The sequence below is a fragment of the Paramisgurnus dabryanus genome, chromosome 19 (assembly GCF_030506205.2).
Source record: "Paramisgurnus dabryanus chromosome 19, PD_genome_1.1, whole genome shotgun sequence".
Taxonomy (NCBI): domain Eukaryota; kingdom Metazoa; phylum Chordata; class Actinopteri; order Cypriniformes; family Cobitidae; genus Paramisgurnus; species Paramisgurnus dabryanus.
The window spans coordinates 2,589,656-2,612,491 of NC_133355.1; the positions used below are offsets into that span (position 1 = coordinate 2,589,656).

Here is a 22,836-nt window from a genome sequence, read left to right on the forward strand (position 1 = left end):
GGCTAACAAGCCTCATCTGGTGCTATTCAGACCCATTTCACAAGAGTGTAGAGGTACAGTGTGCGCGCGTGTGCGTGCGCGTTTCAGAAAATATTTGGTGAATCAGCCTTTGGATGAGAGGCAGCGCGTCGCGCACGCGTCGATCAGCCCCGCGCGGAGCTCAGACGCGTTCAGATGTCTTTGTAATATCCGGGTTGGAGGAGGGAGGGTCTGAGATTTCCAGCAGAAAACCGCTGGAGGAGCAGAGCCGCGCAATGGCACCGGAAAGACGAACGCGAGCGCGCGGTGCGATGGAAACGCATTGCAGCGCATCTGAGATGATGATTTAGATGCGGTTAAAGACGCACGACGCGATGGAGAAGACCCCGTGTTCGTCGCAGCCCGCCGCTAAAGCTCGCGTCGCGGGTCGGACGGGCTCGGCCTCGCTCGGGTCTCCGGGTCCCGGTCGCGTTTCGGCGGGGAACTGCGCGTCTCCGCGACTCGGACAGAAGCGCGTGATAGAGGGAGTGCTCAGCAAATACACCAATCTCATCCAGGGCTGGCAGAACAGGTACCGACAATGAGTCCACATTTTAATACTTACAGTATACTGTAGTGTATTGGTAATTACTACAATTTGTTAGTCTGTACTAAAGTATCCTTTAGTATCTAGTATTAACTATTATTTTGTATTAACTAGTAGAATGTTTTTATTTGTATTTTATGTACAGTATATTTGTACATGCTCACATACTTGTATAAGCCACAATGCTCATGCACATCAGTCAAAGATAATTTGATATGTGTTGTAATATTCTGGATTCTTATCTTTGATGTAATGAAGTTTCCAGAAGTCCTTTATTGCTAAAGTGTTGCACTTCCTGTTTCGTACTCATATCTGTGTGTTTACATCTAAACTGAAGCAGATCAATGTTTAAATCATTTCGTTGTTTATTCATCTATCTGAAACCAAAGTCATTGTGTTATTTTGTGAAATTAATAATGAAACAAACACAAGTTATTCAGACTTACTTACTACACAAGCTGAATGATATTCATAAATCATAATAACTAGTAAATGAAGTTTCACGTGGTCAGATGGATTGTGTTTGTGGATACATCACGTCTTTAGATCAGATGTTTCTCTAAATGGTGCATGACTTCCTTATTTGACCAGGATGGAAAGCTCTCACTTTTATTGTCTGTTATGTTACTGTGAGATTATCAGATGTGGTTATGAAGAGTTTTATTTCAAATGTTGCTCTTTTAAAGCTCAGGACACTTTTAGCTTTGACTGATTTAATAATATCAACTTTATTTCTCCTAAACTTTAATTTTTGTCAAACTATGTCAATATTTTCTTGAGAGAAACAACAGAGTTGTTTTGAGATCATTTGTTATGTTTCTGTTAAGACTTCTGTAAATTCGCACACATTAGCATGGACCTTGAACATTTCCCAGTGTGAAACAAATGTACGAAACTTAAAACAAAAAAGTTACTGACTGGATATCTGCCTCTCATGACCTTGTTTTCAGTCAGGTTAAATGAAATCTGGCTAGTTTAACAAAGGTTGTAACTCTTTTAAACATTACCCTGGCGAGCAGAAATGTAACTCGACTCTTGGTGTTTCTCAGATTACAGGAGATTTTTGTGTGACTTAATTCCTCTCGATGGATGACCTGAAGCTTTCTCACAGCATTTCTCACTTAGGTTTCGTGTGTTGTTGTTATCATAATAAAATGTGGATCAACATTATTATATTAACAAAGTATAAAGTGTTTTTAGTGGGAAGCCTGTGTCTTTCGACAGCAGCGACTGAATCTCTCAGGTGATTTGTGCGGTGGGCGATGAATTCTGACATATTTATGTCACGACACTTTTATCCCTCAGTTTTCAGAAGAGTTTTAGGTTTTTGTGTTTTTATAACTCAAGAGGCTTTGCTACTATATGTGTGTCAATAATAAAGATAAACATCCACAGGAAACAAAGCTGATGTCATCAGGAAAGTTAATAAAACCTCCATGGTTTCCAATATCACAGTGCTTGTGTTTGTAGCAGGTAAAGTGTTTTTAGTGCATTGGTATATGTGGTTGCTAGGGTGTTCTGGATGGTTGCTAGGTCTTGATAAGCAGTTGCTATGGATGTTTACTATAGGTAAAAAAAAGAGCTCCGCCCCTAATGATATTTTCCCTTTGTAGATGAGATTTGGGTCTCTCTTTCAGTGTCATTACCTGTAATTCTGATTACAAATGATTTGGTGTATTTCTTGACAAAACTGTAAAGAAGTTTCTTCAATGCTCACACACACAGGTGATTCATCAACTTTATTATATTGTGGAGCCTCTGTTGACTCTTGAATAAAAGTAAATGATTTACAGACATTGAGCAGCTATGGTTTCTACTCTGTGAGTCACGCCTGTAAATTTCACCTGCCTGTCTCTGCGTGTATAAACTCTCGTTTCATACTGTGAGCTCATCTGGGCCAAAAGATTTAGATTTTGTAAATATGATCACATGTACTCGCCAGGTCTGAGCTCATTCTGAAGCCATTGATGCCTAAAGGCTGAAGACTACAGAGATCTAAAGAGCTGAGCGTCCAGACGAGAAACTCAAGTGCTGTCTTATTTTGCAGTCAATACAAAGTCTTTGAGAGTTACTTTTTCACATTTTACAAAGCTGCACATTTAATTTTGGCTTGGCAGCGGCTATTTGCACTAAATGACAATAGCATATATTTGATGTTTTTGAGCCCTTTTTGCCTTTATTAGATCAATAATAGGAGAGGACAGGAAAGCATAGGATGGAGAGAGAGATACGGGAACTTGAGCCGGGATTCGAATTTGGGTTGCCGAAAGTGCGTTTGCACCCATATGTCGGAGCACTGCACACTACATCAGTGGCTCTGACAAAAGCTTATTTTCTTACACGCGATATGCTGTTTATAGTAGGTTACAATAGCAATATCTATTCACACCAGCATAGATAGTAATTAAATGCTATCTATACTTTATAGTGACAGATAGTATTTGCACCATAAAGTTTTTGTTCATTAACAGTATGCAATAAAAACATAGATAATTATATTGAATAAAATTATTACATTTATTATTAGGAGAATAAAACTCCTCCCTACACCGACCCCTAACCGTACACTGTGAAAATATGCAGCATTTTTGTCAAATCAACATATATTAAAAAAATTTAATTAAACAATTTCAACTTCATTTTATAGGTTATGTAAATGTTTTACAAGCCAAAACTTAAAATAGTAGGTTGAATTGATTTAAAAAACAAAGTTGTTTTAACTTCATGCTGCATTTTCTTTACAGTGTACCCCCCCCAAAAACCTTTTATTTTTAATAAACACTCATTAGGCACTTTATTAACACTTTTCGTACATTTTCTTAATAAATTAATCAATGCCTTTTTCAATGTGATATGTGATAGGAAAACAGAGAAAAGCGAGGTCGGTAAAATGCGTATTTGAACCATTGACATCGCGGTGTACAAGCCTGGAGACGTAAAGTTTTGTTTTTTAAACTTTAGTCCAACCAGACATTGGTGGGAGGAGCTAATGTAAATATATTTTCCAACAAGGGACACTTTAATTTTTATCTAATATATATTCTGTATCTATAATATTGATCTAATGTGATAAAGATCAACCCAGTAACTTAGACCTAGTCCACACGAACACAGGTATTTTTATTAAAGTTTTTCATAAAACAAATCCTGTGCACACATGCTTGGTTTAAAAGAAATCTCCATCCACATTAAAAAGCAAAGCATTGGGTTTTCAAAAATGTTCAGTTTCAGTGCCCTGATACTGCGTTTTCGTGTGGACGAACGGCCGAACCGCGTAAAAAGTCACGGTTATAAAAATAACCGTGTCCGTGTGGACTAGGCCACAGTTTTGGTAAACCATTCTCTGCAAGCATGTGAAAAAATAGGTCTGGCTCCACTTGTGATGTCAGAAGGGGATCTTATAATAATAATAATAATAATAATAATAATAATAATACCACCTCTTAATCGGCACTATCCAACCACAGCACTGCCATTTAGTGCAGAGATCAGCTCATTTGCATTTAAAAGGACACACACAAAAATGGCACAGTTTTGCTCACACCTACAAAGTGTCAAAGTGGGAAAAACTCATTATTGGCAGGGAAGTGTTTTCCCTTAATTGACGAGTTAATTTGTCAATGGTGGGGAAAGAGTTAACCTGTGATAGAGTTTACAGGTAAATAGGAGACTCAGTAACTTGGTTCCAAAATAATGTGAGGTGCTTATAAACTACTCAGTGGCAGCCGGTGGCTTCTCGGAAATGTATTCAGGGTGTCATGTCAAATAAGTGCCTGCTGCATACACGTCAAAAAGGTTCATGATAAAAGAAACGCTCACGTCACGCAAGACACTAATTTAACACTACACTCGGATTACACATGAGATTAAGCGAGTATCTAAGCGTCTCTTTTATCATAAACCCTTACGAAGCGTCTATAGAAGGCACATATTTTGACATGACACGCGATCACATGATGCACAGAACACATATTTTGACATGACGTTTCACACACATGACGATGTTTTATAGAGTTTCGCATTTGTGCCTCCTTGGAAAAGAAGTCACGATCCGCCACTGCCTACAATGCTGCCTTATAAGAAAGCATCCAAGAATAGATTTCAATAAGCTTAGTGTAAAATTCATTTAAGAGTCTTGCACTGTGTTTCAGGTAACTGATTAAACAATGGTTTACCTGGTTAAAGTGTGAGGTGATAATGAAACATCTGTGGGCTTCTATTTCTTTTTTCATAAATTTTTTAAAATGCAATAATAAACTCAATCTATGTGTGTTTTGGTAAAGCAAATGCATGATGTGTGTGTGTGTGTGTTATTTACATTTACATTGAAGTATTCAGCAAAGCTTTTATCTGAAGTCTTCAGTGCATTTCTGTATGATTTTCTTCTGAAATTGAAATGATTTACGCAGGAGTATCTGCAGTGTGACAAAAATAGAAAGCAAATCTGCACTGCTGTATAATGAAGCACTTCAATGTTGACTGCTAGTTTAACAGTCACGATCCGGTTATGACATCATCATCATCCTTTGTTAATATTGTGGTTTATCATATTGTGATATAGCTGGTGATTCTCTAGTTTAGATTTAATCTCTCTCTGTGTCCAGGTATTTCGTGTTAGACCCTGAGTTGGGTCAGCTGCAGTATTTTGTGAATGAACAGGGGCGGAGTCAGAAGCCCAGAGGTTCTCTCCCTCTGATTGGTGCATCTGTAACATCGAGTGATGAAGCACCTCATATGTTCATCGTCAGCTCAGCCAATGGAGAGCTCTTTAAACTCAGAGGTATGTTTTTGGTCACATCAGAATATATTAAATAGTTTATGTTTATTTAGTTTGGGTTTATATAGCCGTACCTCACCTCTGTGCCATGAGTTTTTAGAGCATCCCTCCTTTAAAACGCCAAGCTCAGAGCTCTCCTCTCAGACAGCATGCAAAATATGCTTTATTATCATATTTGACTACATGTTAATGCAAACTTGAATGAAATGAATGATACGGTGTAGAGGTCTGTCAGAGCAAATACACTCCGGTTCTTATTCACCAACTGTGTGTAAACCATCATTCATCCATATGTTTTGCATAAAAAGTTTTTTATAAATCCAAAGTTTTTAATCTTTTTGTGAGAATGGATTGTGTGCATGTAAGATTAAATGATTTGTATTTTTTGTATTATTAGTGAATAAGACCCAAAGTTTCCAGCACTGGTAATTATATATATATACAATATGTTTGGTAGTGTAGTCTTGAGCCAGATAGAGAAAACAAAGTGTGAGCAGAAGATAAATAAACATTTTGTTTCACTGGGTATCCTTAACACTTTAAATATCACACACATGCACAAACACACTTGCACGCACGCACCCACGTAAATAAAATAAATACATGTGTGTATTTATTTCATTCCCCGTCAGCCTTTTTTTGAAAAGATGCCCGCCAGCATTTTTTGTGATTTTCACAAAAGTATATAATATACATATAAATATATAAACATACAAATATATCAAATGAAAGAACAGACCGTCTGCTTTCAAGCAAACAAACAAACAAAACAGGAAAAAAACTTTCATTCTATCTATATTTTTTCTCTGCCTATAAATGCTTAAATATGGGTATTTTCTTCAAAAATATTTTTTTTAATAAAAAAAAACAAGTAAGTGAATTTTTGTAAAGGAATTTTGTTAGTGATCAGATTCAGAACGATTATCAATACATAAACGCAGTGTAAAATTAATAAATCATTTTTTGCTTCAGTTTTTTTATAAATTAGGTATTACAGATAACCCTAAAACCTCATCAGGAACACGTTTTTATGGAAATGTTTTCTTTATGACTAGATATCTTGTCAATGGCGGGGAAAGAGTTAAATATACATATATGTACACATGTATGTGTGTATTCCCTGCTAACCTTTTTTTGAAAAGATGCCCATCTGCATTTTTTGTGATTTTCATAAAAGTTTCAAAAAAAAACTTCCAGGAAAATTTTCTTCTATAAATATATAAACATAGAAATATATCACATGAAAGAACAAACCATCTGCTTTCAAACACACAAAAAACAAACAAACAAAACAGGAAAACCCGTTTCATCCTATCTATATTTTTCCTCTGCCTATAAACTCTTAAATATGAGCATTTTCCTTCAAAAATACAAAATGTTTAGCAAAAAGCTTAAATAATTGCATTTTTGTAAAGGAATTTTGTCAGAGATCAGATTCAAAACATAAACTCAGCGTAAAATTAAAGTTTTTATAAATTGGGTTAGTGCGCCATCTAGTGGATAATCGCGGTATTACAGATAACCCTAAAACCTCATCAGAAACACTAAAAAGAGTAACATTTTATGCAAATGTTTTCTTTATGACTAGATATCTTGTCAATGGCGGGGAAAGAGTTAAATATACATATATGTACACATGTATGTGTGTATTCCCTGCTAACCTTTTTTTGAAAAGATGCCCATCTGCATTTTTTGTGATTTTCATAAAAGTTTCCAAAAAAAACTTCCAGGAAAATGTTCTTCTATAAATATATAAACATAGAAATATATCAAATGAAAGAACAAACCATCTGCTTTCAAACACACAAAAAACAAACAAACAAAACAGGAAAACCCGTTTCATCCTATCTATATTTTTCCTCTGCCTATAAACTCTTAAATATGAGCATTTTTCTTCAAAAATACAAAATGTTTAGCAAAAAGCTTAAATAATTGCATTTTTGTAAAGGAATTTTGTCAGAGATCAGATTCAAAACATAAACTCAGCGTAAAATTAAAGTTTTTATAAATTGGGTTAGTGCGCCATCTAGTGGATAATCGCGGTATTACAGATAACCCTAAAACCTCATCAGAAACACTAAAAAGAGTAACATTTTATGCAAATGTTTTCTTTATGACTAGATATCTTGTCAATGGCGGGGAAAGAGTTAAATATACATATATGTACACATGTATGTCATGTGTGTAACCTTTTTTTGAAAAGATGCCCACCTGCATTTTTTGTGATTTTCACAAAAGTTTCCAAAAAAAAAACTTCCAGGAAAATTTTCTTCTATAAATATATAAACATAGAAATATATCAAATGAAAGAACAAACCATCTGCTTTCAAACAAACAATAAACAAACAAACAAACAAAACAGGAAAACCTGTTTCATCCTATCTATAAACTCTTAAATATGAGCATTTTCTTCAAAAATACAAAATGTTTAGCAAAAAGCTTACATAATTGCATTTTTGTAAAGTGTTCAGAGATTTTTTTGTCAGAGATCAGATTCAGAACGATTATCAAAACATAAACTCAGTGTAAAATCATTTTTTTTTAAATAAATTGGGTCAGTGCGCCATCTAGTGGATAATCGCGGTATTACAGATAACCCTAAAACCTCATCAGAAACACTAAAAAGAGTAACATTTTATCCAAATGTTTTCTCTTAAATGACTAGATATCTTGTCAATGGCGGGGAAAGGGTTAAATATACATAACAATTACAAACAATACACACACACACACACACACACACACACAAATATATTATGCAAACACAAACTTTTATTTTGTATGCAATTAATCGCAATTCATCTTTTGACCGCCCTAATCTTTTGTCTCTTTATGAAAATTAACCAATTTTTTGTAGCAATACCATGGTTATATTGTGGTACCTATATTGTTGCTTTGAACTGTAGTAAAACCATGTAAGGGTTGTAAGAGTTTTTTTGTAAGTGTTATGTGGTTTCTGTCTCTCATGTTTACATGAATCTGTCATAATTCCTCTGTCCAGCGGTGGATAGCACAGAGCAGCACGTGTGGATGACACAGATTCAGGCCTGTAGCAGACGCCATTCTGACAGCAGTGCCAAGGTACAAACTCACTTCACAGAGTCTACTGGAGATGCTTGAAAAATGTGTTTTGAGTTGTCATTGAATCGGCGTAATCTGATTGGTCGGCTTGTTATTTACAGTTGAGGAAACTAAAGGATTGTGAGGAGCATCTGTGTGTTGACCGAACTCAAAACACATTGGACACACAGGTAAAAAACACACACAAACTCACTTAAAGACTTAAATGTATTGTGTGTGTTTATAATAAAGTATTCTGGTGCTTACAGTAAATTACAGAATGTTCAATGCACTGCTATCTATAGTGATGCTGCATTGAAATAACATACAGGAGATTTTTCCAGAAATCCAGTTTGCTGTATTTTTAGTGTCTGTTAGCGGTTCACCTTCAAACTGCATCATTAAATGTCCCATTTATATTTTCTCTAGTCTGTAATGTGTTGTTTGTTGTGTATTTTTGTCCTTGGCCAGATTTCAGACATGCGGGATGGTGCTTGGCTTGGTTTGCTTTAGCACCTACGCTCGCTGTCAAAGTCGGTTCAGCCCACCTGAGAGAGATTCAAACCCTCCTGTGTGTACGTGTGTGTGTGTGTAACTCTCTCTCTCTCTCTCTCTCTCTCTCTCTCTCTCTCTCTCTCAGGCTTCATCTGGTCGAGCACAGAGTTTCTCTCCTCTTCCTCATCTTACTCCATCTTCCTCACCTGCATCTCAGAGACATCTGCCTCATCATGGGGCTTCCAGCAACATCATTACCATCACACACCACAAGTCGCCTGCAGCTGCCCGTCATGCCAAAAACCAGTATCCACAGCACCTCCAGGAGGTCAGAGAGGTAAGGTAAACCTGTAGTTCATTTGGTAGAGAGCTTTCTGTTAACAGTGCCAAGGTCATGGGTTTGATTCACACATATTGATAAAATCTATAACTTCAATGCACTGTAATTCAGTTTGGGTAAAAGTGTCTGCTAAATGCATAAATGTAAATGTATGACACACCTGCGGGAGGTGAAATATCTTTGATACACATTGGACTTCATGAGAGAAACAATCACTTTCTGATTTGTGTGTTTTGATATCAAAATATTTGAACAAAACTATGTCATATACCTTGTATTTTCTTATTTGCAAACGTCTTGTTACCAAATTTTAACTAATAACTTATAGATTAACTAATAGATTTAACACACACAAAGTCAAAAACAATACTATAGGAAAAATATATGTTCAACTTTTTTCTTTTACTGTTTGATTGACATTAAGACAGACAGCTTTAAAATCTACTGTAATGCAAGGGTCTAATATAATCTTACACATCAGATATTTTTAAAACTGTAATTCTGTGTAGATATGTATCAGGGTCGGCCGCTCACGCGTCTGTGCATGCTTCAGATCTGTCAGTCAGCACGAGGAAAAACGGTTTTATGTCTTATCTATTTTAATAACTCTTTTAAAATTTCAGACGCACATGTGGATGGAGCTTTTTGTATTAGATTAAGCATTTAGGATGGTCCACGTCTAAAAAACCCCATACAAATAAAGATCAGTTTAGATCAGCCAGAAAAGAGACTCTGGGTGTGCATCCGAAAATCTGGGTGTGCCACATTTATTGTCATATTACTGTGCAAAATTATTAACCATAAGCATATAACCATGATGTTATGAGTGAGAAGACGGAGGCAGATCCAAATGCAACAATTAATTACACAAGTAAGCCGGGCAAAAGTCAGTATCGGAATCAGAAATATTCAAACGGCTTTTGCATGTTGGTTGGCGCTGAGCCAGAGACGGACACGATCAGCACTTGTCATATATCACAACTAATATGCAGTGTTTTCAACCAACCACATAATGTTTATTTTATGTTTCAGACATTTAAATACACATAAGTACTAGTAAAACAATACACTGGGGAATTCAGGTGTTGTAAATCCGGTTGACAGGACTCTCCGAACTGCAATGCTCATTTTGGTATAGATCAAGATAATTTATAAATGCTTTTAAATGAAGAATCGGAATATCAGATAGTTGACATGATAAGCAAGTTGGTGAATATTGTAATAAAAAAGGAAAAACAAAATAAAACAAATAGCATACATCTGTTAGTTATTATGGTGCTGCAGTGTTCAATCATGATATGTCGCCACGGACACAAGGGGTCAGTTCAAATATTTTTTTACTTATGCATGAAAGGGTTGATTTTAAACATATATTCTAAGGAAACAACAATAGCACAAGTTTGGTAAACTTTTTTTTATTGAGACTATATTTTTAGGTTTGTCAGCTGCCACTGTGGGTGGGACCGGCACACCCTGGCACACCCATGGCTACGCCACTGGTTTAGATGTTTAATGACTATTTAGACCATCGATATCGCTAGATGAGGGCTTAATGTACTTATTTTTATGAAAACCTCAATTTCGTCAAAAATCGACATTTATATTTTCTTTTGCATAGCTCAAAATAAGACAGTGCACATTCTGACTTATTTTCCCAGCACGGGTCACATCTTATATGATATCTTTTAATGCAACATTTTTTTCAGGTTTTTGGCCAATGAATTGTACTCAAAAGACAAGACGACATTGTGGCTCTTAATGCAAAATTTTAAATGGTTGCTAACTTTTTTACAACATTATCATGTGTAGTATTAACACAATATTGATCAATATTTTTTGTCGCTGTTACTGATGCCGGTGTCTTTTTCATATATAAAGCGTGTCCGTTTCAGCTCTGGTGGGTTATTTGTTGTGTATCTGTGCCAACACATTACTTAGAAAATTAAATAGTTTGTGTGTGTGTGTGTCTAACAGGCTTTATTTACTTAAGACGGTGAATAACTAATAGCACAAAAATGACTCACAGCATCTTTAAAATACTGTCTTATAGTCTTTCTCGAGTATTTGATGGACACGCTCTCTCTGTCTGTGTCTTTTTAGGTTATGAATCAGGCCGAAGGTCAGCAGAAGAGTCTGGTTCAGTCCATCGAATCTTTACCCACAAGAGGATCTGTGTCCTGTCTGGATCAAGATCTTCTTCTGCTGAAAGCCACGTCTGCCGCCACCCTCAGCTGCCTTGGAGAATGCCTGACTATCTTACAGCAGAGCGTCGGACACAACAGCAACATTCAGTCGACGTACGACCGCGCTCCGCCCTCTGGTGAGTCCAATACGGACACCCTAAAGACACCCGGCGGCCCCGAAGGGCCCTTGGTTACGCCGGACCCTGATCCCAGCAAAGATCAGGGCGAGGTAGACTGTGGCTCCTGTCCGTATTTAACCGGGCCGATGCAACTAAACGTTTGCAATAAATGTTGTTGAAGGGCTGTTTTTTATTTTGCATGTTCTGTTTTCTTGTCTGTGTGTTTGGACTCCATCTGTATCGACGGTTCATTTCAATTGTTTTTTTTTTGTTCTGTGCCTTTCTGTATCATTTGTAGTTTTGCTTGTGTAGCACTTTGGATATTGTTTGAAGGGATGAAATAAATCCCTTCAAAGCATGTGAGTGTTTTATTGGTGTGTAAGTGATCTTATTAGTGTGTGCTGGATGAGTCGGATGCCAAAGAAACACACAGGTGCCTGAATTAACAATCAATGCTGACCCAATAAAAAACATTTCAGATCATCGTTCACATGGACTCAGGTGCTTCACCTCCACAATGACTTTTACATCCTGAATTGCTTTTAGTTCATTTGATATTTTGGGTTTTGATTTTTTCATTTTCACTCACTAAGCAAAAAGATCATTGGAAATCTTCCAGCGGACAATGTTTTTTTCCAAGGATAAACCCTCAAATATCTGAAGTAACCTGAAACACTTGTTTTAAATGTTGTGCTTTAAATTCTGTTCTGTGAACAAGCATCATTTAGGTGTCATCTTTCATAAACTTTATTTCTTACATTTATTTTTTATTTGTGTAAACAATTAAGTGGGGCACAACACCGGAGGTTAAAGGGCTCTCGGTCTTGTCACTTCAAATGAGCTCAAACTGAGAATAAATAAGACAATGTTGTTATTCTGAATGATTCAAAGAAGTCCTTAAGCTTTTGTTGAATCACGAAAATGCATCATTTCTTTTCTTGTGTTTCTATGGAAGAATAAAAGACAGGGATTTAAATGAAATGGAGTTGAGAAAGAGAAAGAAGTCTCAGTATTTTTATTTTTGGGTGAATGGTTTCTTTATGACACCACAACATATAAATTGAACTGTACATGGTTTTATTAAAAAGTTCTGGGGGCGGGGCTCTCATATGGGTGGAGTTTTAAAGGGGCGGGGCTCAGACAGGGGCCTTGCAGATCCAGACAAGAGGAAAACATCAATCAGGTAAATATTTATTTGTCTTGTCTGCATGATCTGTTTGTTTTTATAATAATGAGCAGCCAGAACATCTTGAATGATCTCTTTTGCTCTGTGCATGTCTATTCTCTGCATGTTTTTGTGATACTTTATGTTTTTGCATTGATCTGAATATCACACAGTATTTGCATCTCATATTCAGGAACGTGAGGTTTAACAAGAGATACTTTAAATGTTGACATGACAAAACTGATTTTAATACACAACATTTAGAAGTAAGTGTTTGAAGGTTATTGTTTTAACCCATGGTTGGGTCAAATATGCATATTTTCTAGAATGCACGATTGGGTATGTCCATTTTTTACCCAACCATAGGTTGAAACCACCTGGTATATTTTGTTTTTAACATCACTGTTGGTTAAGATGATATTCATTTAGTTTTAATGATGCATTAACTTGTGTGAAAAGTGTGTGATGAATTCTTCTTGAATAATAAATGATGTCAGTGTTCACATATGCACTGAGATCAATCGAGAGCAGTGGCCGGGTTCCAGAAGTTATTTTCTCCATAGACAAATTCATTTAAAACCGTAGCTTATAAACATAAGATCCATTGTAAGCTCTGAGGTTAACCAATGGCACATGATTCTGTTGAGGTCAATCCTTGATTTAAACTTGAATCCATATGGACAAAATGTATTTTTCAAACACTTTGTTCAACCTCCACATCATAAAGTCAGTTGTGCACAACATAAAAGAAAATTCTCCTTGTTTTGGGCAAATTGCAAATGCTTGGTACGATCATGCAGATGATTATGTGCAATTGTCTGCTGTTTGCTACATTTTCAATTGCATGTAATTATCATTAAATATCAACTGGTGTTGAATAGTCTTACATCTCAAAACATTTAGATATTAGTTCATTGCATAAATCATGACATGCAAGATTGTTGACCTTCTGTCATAATCTGTAATTCCAAGCGTGTTTTCCATAGTTTTATTTTGTCTTTTGTAAATGCACTGCAAAAAATGATTTTCAAGAAAAGAATTCTTAGTTTTTTTGTCTTGTTTTCAGTAAAAATATCTACAAATTCTTAAATTAAGATGCTTTCTCTTGATGAGCAAAACGACCCAAGAAAATAAGTCTAGTTTTTAGACCAAGAATATCAAGTTTAAGTGATTTTGTGCATGAAACAAGCAAAAAAAATCTTCCAATGGGGCAAGCAAATATCTCAAATGTTCCAAGATTTTTTTGCTTACTCCATTGGTAGATTGTTTTTGCTTGTTTTATGCACAAATCACTTAAATTTGATATTTTTGGTCTAAAACCTCGCCCCATATTCTTGGGTCGTTTTGCTCATCAAGAAAAAGCATCTTAATTTGAGAATTAATAAATATTTACTGAAAACAAGACAAAAATACAAATAAATGTTTTCTTGAAAATCATTGTTTGCAGTGTGTGAACTGAATTGATAATTTGCTTTCAAGGGAATCTTGAGTTTCAGAAATTTTGACTTTTTTTCTTTTGTTAAAATTTTGTACATTTTATTTGTACTGTAAAATATGATTATTTTACAGAAAATCACAATGTGTGTAATTTGTTAACAGAAAAAATGTAAAAATGTGAATCAGAAAAATACTGACACGTAATTGTGTACACTTGGTATATTGACAAGATGCCTTATCATTTTGACTGTCTTGTTCATGAACTATAACATAAGGACTTGCCATTTTGAAGCCATTGACATGTTCACTGACAGAAAAAAATACTTTTGAGAGATGTCATACCGACAACGTAAAAACCCAATGTCATACCTACGTCAAAACCCAACGTCCCACTGACATCGAAACCCAACGTCATACTGTCGTCAAAACCCTATGTCCAACTGACGTCAAAATCCAACGCCGGCCTAACGTCAAACCCCAACATCTGACTGACGTCAAAACCCAATGCCGGCCTAACGTCAAACCCCAACATTGGCCTGACGTTAAACCCCAACATTCGACTGACGTCAAACCCCAACATCATACCGACATCAAAACCCAACGTCCAAACCCAATGTCATACTGACGTTAAAACTCAACATCATATTGACTTTAAAACCCAGCATCGACCCCCAGCTTCTTCAAGTGCGCTGAAGCACTGCTGAAAGAGTATTATACTTTTAAATAGTATACTTGTAGTGTAGAACTTTATCATTTTAATTTAGCATGAAAATGACACTTTGCTAGTATGCAAATGGTGTGGTTCAGTGTGCCAGCCAGCAGCTGCTATTAAGATGATTGGAATGCTAATGCAAAGATTTCTAGATAATTCACATCAGGTTTAATTATGGAAGTGCTGTTTTGTATATATTTATTTATTTAAAACCTACCCATTTATATTAATATAGCTTATATCAGATTTCTGTACAGAAAATAGTCAACATATTATACACAGATACTGTATGTGAATTGAAGACGAGTACAAGACCTCTGTGATGCTATCTGCAGTGTGTCAAAAGGTCATAGATGTGTTGAAGCTTTAACACCATTGATGTTAACAGAAGGTTTTACTGACATTAGAAGGAGAAAATCATTATCCTGCTCTTCATCATCTTCTGACTCCTGCTGGAGCTCTGAATGCTAAAAATCTCATCCCATCTCTGAGCTTCTTTTAAACGTCTCTCCACACAAGGCATCCCGCTGAGTGTGAGATAAGACCTGAGCGATGATGATGATGATGAAGATCTGACGAAGGTCTGGTATGAGTTCAAGCTCTCAGGCCAATGAGTAATTGTCAATAGAGAAGATGTTTGAATGAAATACTGAGATGTTTGGACTCATCCCATGATCTGGGATTCTCATTGTTGCCGTGAAAGTCCATCAGTGTAAACCAGCTTTAGATGTTTTGCTGGTCTTAGCTGATCACCATGCTGGTTTAAACTGGTTAGACAGATCTTGTTTGGTATTTTAGGGCACATCATAGCTATACAAGTTTGGTTAGTCTAGACTGGGAGACCAGAATAAATGCTCAGACCAGCAAACCACCTGGGGGCTTACATTAGTCTTTTATTTTCAGATTCATCACTGAGTGATAAAAAAAGAAGATTAATAGATTAATCACTGATCAGATATTGAGTTTTTTGGTTGTGATTTCTAACCGCTGGCCGTGTTGTTCTGCGTCCTTACAGATAATGTTCCTGTGTGGACCGTTGCAAAGTCACCCTCAGGTCAACATCTCAGAAACGGTGATGCTTCTACCCTGCCCTCCGCTGAGCCCTCGCCCTCCCTCAGGAAAACAAACTTACTGCAGAACACAGAGGTAAAGCAACTTTCTGTTAAGAGCATAATGCATTATGGGTAATCATTAACGCTGTAAAGGGTGTTTTGAATGTATATTTGATTCAGTGAAATCTGTGTATTTAGCTTGGACCCCAGACAGTCATTGAATTTACATGAATAGAGTAGAGAGTTGCAAATATTAAATTCCCATTTGTAATTTTGGCATAGCATTGATTTACAGTATTTACTTTATTGTAAGTACACACAATCCCTGGGGATCTACAGAATTTTCTAATTTTGTCCTTTGAAAAAAATCTAAATCTAAAATCATTGTAGTCTGGGGTCAAATCTAATGAGGCCTTTACAGAAACTCCAGCATCTGAAGGACTAAGAGAGGATACTAGAGAAAAGATTGCACTATTAGTATAAAATGTAATACAAAATGTACTTTAATAATAATAAATATTATATCATGTATGCATTTTGAATCATTTTAAAAGACTCTTGCTGTTAATCTTACTGTTTGTGTATTTGTTGTAGGATGTTACGGAGGAGATTTCTGTCAGTGATGAAGAGATTGATACAGAAGATAATACTGAGGAAGATCTCGGTGTGATGGAGGATCAGAGGAGCGTTATTCTTCATCTGCTGTCTCAACTCAAACTGGGGATGGACCTGACACGAGTACTTATTAAAACACTAACACACAGACAAAACAATCACATAGATTATTCATATCACAGAGTCACTACTGAATTCAACTGTTTTCTTCTTCAACATTATGAAGTTTATTTACTTAAGTTCGGGAGGAGCATGGTCATGTGATCTACCCAAACAGCGGGAAGAGGTGCCTATAAATAGCAGTCCCTCACCTCTGTCCTGTGACAGTTTTTGCAGCATCAGGCCTCGCCCAAGTGTCGCCATGTCCAAAATCGATCTCTTCCCGTCCACAATGAATCGTTCATCTTTGCGTAAGCTGCCGGCCCAGGGAGCGAATCCTCCCGTCCTGTTTCGCCCGTCAACCACCAATCTTGGGGGCACTGGCCATACTCCAACACTCCGAGACGCAGAGACCCGTGAGCATACCAGCCAAAGCCCCCGTCGAATGCGGTGAGGGTCTCCCCGGTCAAACTTTAATCTCTCATTTCATTCTTCAGCCGTCTTGTCCGATGCTGCGAGTATCTCAACCAAAGCTCCCGTCGGATGCTGCGACAGCCTCCTGATCAATTTGCCTTAATTTGTTTAATTCCGCATCTCGTTCTAGTTCGTGAATAGGGGCGGGGCTTTCCCATCCGATGCTGCGAGTATCCCTGCCAAAGCCCCCATCGAATGCTGTTAGAGTCTCCACAGTCAAACTTTAATCTCTCGTTTCATTCTTCAGCCGTCTTGTCCGATGCTGTGAGTATCTCAACCAAAGCTCCCGTCGGATGCTGGGACAGCCTCCCGGTCAATTTACCTTAATTTGTTTAATTCCGCATCTCGTTCTAGTTCGTGAATGGGGGCGGGGCTTTCCCATCCGATGCTGCGAGCATCTCAGCCAAAGCTCCCGTTGGACGCCTTGAGAGCCCTCCTAGTCAAACCTAGTTTTCTCACCGTGTTTCGTCGGTTTTTACACTAACATTTTTTTGGGAATGTTTTTTCTGGCTGCTGTCCATCATTTACGTGAAGTACTCTAGGTTCGGGCAAAAAAATCTAAGCTCGGAGCCCTCCCCTTGCTTTATCTCTTCCCTATCGATTACATGTTAATGCAAACTCGTGATATGAAGTTTATTTAAAGTTGGGATGAGCATGGTCATGTGATCCATCCAATCAGTGGGAGAGGTGCCTATAAATAGCAGTCCCTCACCTCTGTCCTGTGACAGTTTTTGCAGCATCTGGCCTTGCCCAAGTGTCGCCATGTCCGAAATGTATCTCTTTTTGTCCGACGATACATCGTTCATCTTTGCGGAAGCTGTCGGCCCAGGAAGCGAATCCTCCCCTCCTGTTTCCCCCGTCGACCACCAATCTTGGGGGCACTGGCCATACTCCAACACTCCGAGACGCAGAGACCCGTGAGCATCCAAGCCAAAGCCCCCGTTGGATGCTGTGAGGGTCTCCCCGGTCAAACTTTAATCTCTCGTTTCATTCTTCAGCCGTCTTGTCCGATGCTGCGAGTATCTCAACCAAAGCTCCCGTCGGATGCTGCGACAGCCTCCCGGTCAATTTGCCCTAATTTGTTTAATTCCGCACCTCGTTCTAGTTCGTGAATGGGGCTTTCTCGTCCGATGCTGCGAGCATCTCAGCCAAAGCTCCCATTGGACGACATGAGGGCCCTCCTAGTCAAACATAGTTTTCTCACCGCATTTCCTCGGTTTTTATGTTTACACTTTTCTTTTGGGGAAGTACTCTGGGTTCGGGCAAAAAATTCTGAGCTCTGAGCCCTCTCCTCGGACAGCACACCAAATTGGCTTTATAATTCATGTTCCTGTAGCTCCATACTGTAGGTAGAGCATTGCATTGGCAATACATGGGTTCAGTGCCAGGGAACACACATACTGAATACAAAATTTATCTGAATGCACTAGAAGTCACATTGGATGAAAGCATCTTTCAAATGCATAAATGTAAATGTGAAACTAAAACTCTTTGCTCTCTCTTTCCTCTCTTTAGGTTGTGTTACCTACATTTATCCTGGAGAAGCGTTCATTACTAGAGATGTACGCTAACTTCATGGCTCACCCCGATCTGTTTCTGGCCATCTCTACTGGAAGCGGCCCCGAGGAGCGCATGGCGAGATTCGTCGAGTATTATCTGACCGCCTTCCACGAAGGCCGCAAAGGTGCTGTCGCCAAAAAGCCCTACAATCCTGTGCTTGGCGAAACCTTTCATTGCTCCTGGGAGGTTTCACGAGATCGAATCCGACCTCTGAGAACTCAAACGCCTCCGGTTGGGTCAGCAGCGCAAGAGACAAACACAAGGACCAATCGTGAGGCAGCAGAGGCGGAGCCGGACTGTTACAGGGTGAGATTTGTGGCGGAGCAGGTGTCCCATCATCCACCGGTGTCGGGGTTTTACTGTGAATGTGCTGAGAGAGGAATGTGTGTCAACACACATATCTGGACCAAGAGCAAGTTCATGGGCATGTCGGTGGGAGTCTCTATGGTGGGTGAAGGTGGGTGATGATGTCAGCTTCATTATCATTCAAAATGATCAGTATGCTGTATGGGCTCATTACCCAGCTTCAACTACAGAACACAATAAAATCAAGTATGTGCGAAGTTTCAAATCACTACAGTTAATTAATTGCATGAGAATAGATCTAATTGCATTTAATGTTTCACTTTTTCATCTACCTGTCCTACAGTATGTTTATTATGTCTATATAGGATGGAAAGAGAGACAGATAAACAGACAGACAAATGGATAGTTAGACAGACAGACACTATATTAATCTCCTTGATAAGATGATTTCTATTCCCCAACATAATGTATGAAATACTCAAACATAATGAAGTTAAACTATTATTTTTGTTAAGTCTTGCTTTGAAATTTAACCTTTGACTTTCAGGTGTGTTGTATTTACGGGATTACGATGAGGAGTATGTGTTTACATTCCCGAGTGCGTATGCTCGCTCCATCCTTACTGTACCATGGGTGGAGCTGGGAGGAAAGGTCACCATCAGCTGTGTTAAGACAGGATACTCGGCCAACGTCACATTCCACACCAAACCCTTCTACGGGGGTAAAGTTCACAGGTCTGTGACTTACTGTCCTTATACAGATCTTCTGATATATTGATGGTTTAATTGATTTGTGATGAATGTGTGTGTTTGTGTGTGTTTAAGGGTAACAGCAGAGGTGAAGCAGAACTCCAGCGGGATCATCGTGTGTAAAGCTCAGGGGGAGTGGAACGGGACGCTGGAATTTACATACAGCAGCGGAGAAACCAAAGTGATTGACACCACTAAACTACCTGTAAGCAGGAAACTGATTCGCCCAGTGAAGAAACAGGGACGGACCGAATCTAGGTGAGAACAACAAGACACCAACATAAGAGCCACATAGAGAATTCACAACAGATTTACATAATGTTTAAATCAAGGTGTAATGTACAATGACTGCGCTATAGAATGAGAATTTCCCATCCAGATATAAACACCACCAATCTAATGTTACAACTTATAGTCCATTTCAGTGGAGGATCAGGAGTGCCGCTTAAAAATTAAATGAAGAATCAATTTATCTTTTTATAATGTTATAAAGTTCATGTTTTAATGATGACAGATCTTTTTTGTCCAATGATATTCCATATTTTATTTACTTTAATGTGGAAAAGGGGGTGTTAAGTCAAAAGCTGATTGGTTGCCCCCACCTGTCCAATGTTGCAATGACATTTTTTGAATTCAATTAAAAAATAAATAAAGAAAAGCATTTGGCAAAACGTCAAAGAAAAGCAAATTCTTAAAAAAATGCAATTTTAAAAGGCCATTTAAAATTATCTTTTAAAGGGGAAATTTCAAAAGAGGTTTTTTAAGATGTTAAACAAATCTTTGGTGTCCCTGGGCGAACGTATGTGAAGTTTAAGCTCAAAATACCATATAGATAATTTATTATAACGTGTTAAAATTGACACTTTGTAGGTGTGAGCAAAAATGTGCCATTTTTGGGTGCCTTTAAATGCAAATGAGCTGATCTCTGCACTAAATGGCAGTGACGTGGTTGGATAGTGTAGAGTAAGGGGGGTGGTATTATTATAATAAGATCCCCTTCTGACATCACAAGAGGAGCCACATTTCAATGAGCTATTTTTTCACTTGTCTGCAGAGAATGGTTTACCAAAACTAAGTTACCGGGTTGATCTTTTTCACATTTTCTAGGTTAATAGAAGCACTGCAGACCCAATTATAGCAATTAAACATGGACAAAAGTCTGATTTTCATGATTTGTCCCCTTTAATTTAATATTTTATTATTGGATTTATCGATCTTTTAAATCATGAATTAAAGAGTTTAAATTTTATATTTATTCTTCTAAATGATTTTCAAATTCACTTTTTATTGTTTTATTTAACTGGATTTTAAAACATGAATAACTTAATTTAAACAAGTTTAAAATATGTCTGTTAATTTTTCCTTTTAAAAAAGTAATAAAAAAAATAAAATAATTAATGCATTGATTCTTTCTATTCAGTATACCTTCTTTTTTATATGTGTATTCCCTGAAATCAAACCCGTGATCTTTGCACTGCTCACACAATGCTCTACCAATTGAACTACAGAGACACAAATCAAATCATTTGTTGTTTATTTAATATTTTTTCATTTTCGTTGTTGTTTAATAGCTTTGGACGACTTAAGGACCATCGGTCTCTGAATGTCATAGATAAGAAATTCTCTACTGAACATGAAGTCATTCTTCATTATGTTTATCGATATAAAAAATTGTTTAGGAAATAACATTTTGTTAAATTTTTCTGTAATGATTGGTTTGCTAAACATCTATAGGAGTTTGTCTGATGTGTATGTGTTTTGAATGTAGACGTCTCTGGCAGTACGTCACGAGAGCATTGAAGGATGGGAACGTTGACATGGCTACTGAACATAAACATCTGTTAGAAGAAGACCAGAGATCAGAAGAGAAACAGAGATCGGAGAACAACACACCCTGGAAACCCAAATACTTCAACAAAGAGGTGCATCAATATTTTTCCTCAATAACACTATTAATAAAGGTTACATGTGTTACTGACAGAATTGCATGGTATAAATGTGACAAACTATCTGTGTACTGCTGTCACATAAGTGTTGGGAAACTTACAAATACACTGGAGATGAACAGACGACAGGTTGATGTGTTTCTGCAAGAGGATACTGGAAAGTGTGTTTGTTCTTGTGCATTAAAAATGATCTTTTTTTCTAAATGCAAATTGTCTAAAGATCATCAACATCTCTGTTTTTGTGTTTGTAGGGTGACAGCTGGGTGTACAGAAACCCATTATGGAAAACAAACTGAGAGATAAAATACAACATAGATGCTGAAAACAAACGGCAAAGACTGCAGGTCACATACTGAACTTCAATATAACATACAGGAATCTGAGAGATTGTACAGAAATGTAAAGTATATTATTAACATGATCATGTAGAATTAAACTTTTATACACTGTATTTAAATGATATATTATTTTTCACACTAACCTAACCAATCCTTTGTGGTTATGTACATACATATTTTATGTAATAATGTGCCATGTGAAGTTTTGTTATAGAATAAGAGAAATATAGATTTTTGTTAAATCTCCATTAAACAGCATGAAAGCTTTAAAGCAAAAACTCTTCTTGTGCCATATTTCAAAAACATGAAGAAAAACATTTGTTATACTGTAATGTGTTTGAGTTTTGTATTATATAATGACTATATATCACATGTACTCAATTTATATTAAAATAATCTCACAATGCAAATTGAGGCTGGATTTTCATAACACACTGTAAAAAAATCTTTGCTGCCTTCAATTTTTTTGTTTAACTCAGATTTACAAGTCATTTTAACTTAGGGGAAAGCAGGGGGGAAAGTTAATTTCTTTCAGAAAAAATTCATTTTCAAAGATAATGTTAGAGACCGAGATATATTTTTGCTGTGGTCAATAACTCACATGTGGTCTATCAATACCAGGTGAATTTTTAAACAAATGTAAAACGACTTCAGTATAATTTCACTTTGAACATAAGTAGCGCATTGTTATCGTTTATCTTTGCAAAAAATAATGAAATTAACTTTTCATTTGAAATGTCACTTTTATCAAATGTTTCAAAAGCAACCTGACAGTACAAACTTGAATTGTTGAAAAAATATATATATATATTAATTTTGATTACTAATAATATAATTTTAACTT

General features: G+C 37.0%; 1 protein-coding gene across 1 annotated transcript; it reads left to right on the forward strand.

Annotated features, from left to right (window-relative positions):
• Positions 1 to 112: 112 nt before the first annotated feature.
• On the forward strand, positions 113 to 22,402 carry osbpl10a (oxysterol binding protein-like 10a). The gene is made up of 13 exons (XM_065284268.2): positions 113 to 550; positions 5,170 to 5,345; positions 8,344 to 8,423; positions 8,525 to 8,593; positions 9,043 to 9,234; positions 11,338 to 11,557; positions 15,869 to 15,999; positions 16,500 to 16,643; positions 18,609 to 19,110; positions 19,507 to 19,693; positions 19,784 to 19,966; positions 21,477 to 21,630; positions 21,906 to 22,402. Exons 1-13 carry the CDS (start codon positions 330 to 332, stop codon positions 21,948 to 21,950), a joined length of 2,304 nt encoding a protein of 767 aa, XP_065140340.1. The 5' UTR covers positions 113 to 329; the 3' UTR covers positions 21,951 to 22,402.
• The last annotated feature ends 434 nt before the right edge of the window (positions 22,403 to 22,836 follow it).

Coding starts and splice junctions, on each gene's coding strand:
- osbpl10a (XM_065284268.2), top strand. CDS start 330: ATGCGGTTAAAGACGCACGACGCGATGGAGAAGACCCCGTGTTCGTCG. Junction 16,644..18,608: donor TGGGGATGGACCTGACACGA/GTACTTATTAAA, acceptor TCCTCTCTTTAG/GTTGTGTTACCTACATTTAT. Junction 21,631..21,905: donor CCAAATACTTCAACAAAGAG/GTGCATCAATAT, acceptor TTGTGTTTGTAG/GGTGACAGCTGGGTGTACAG.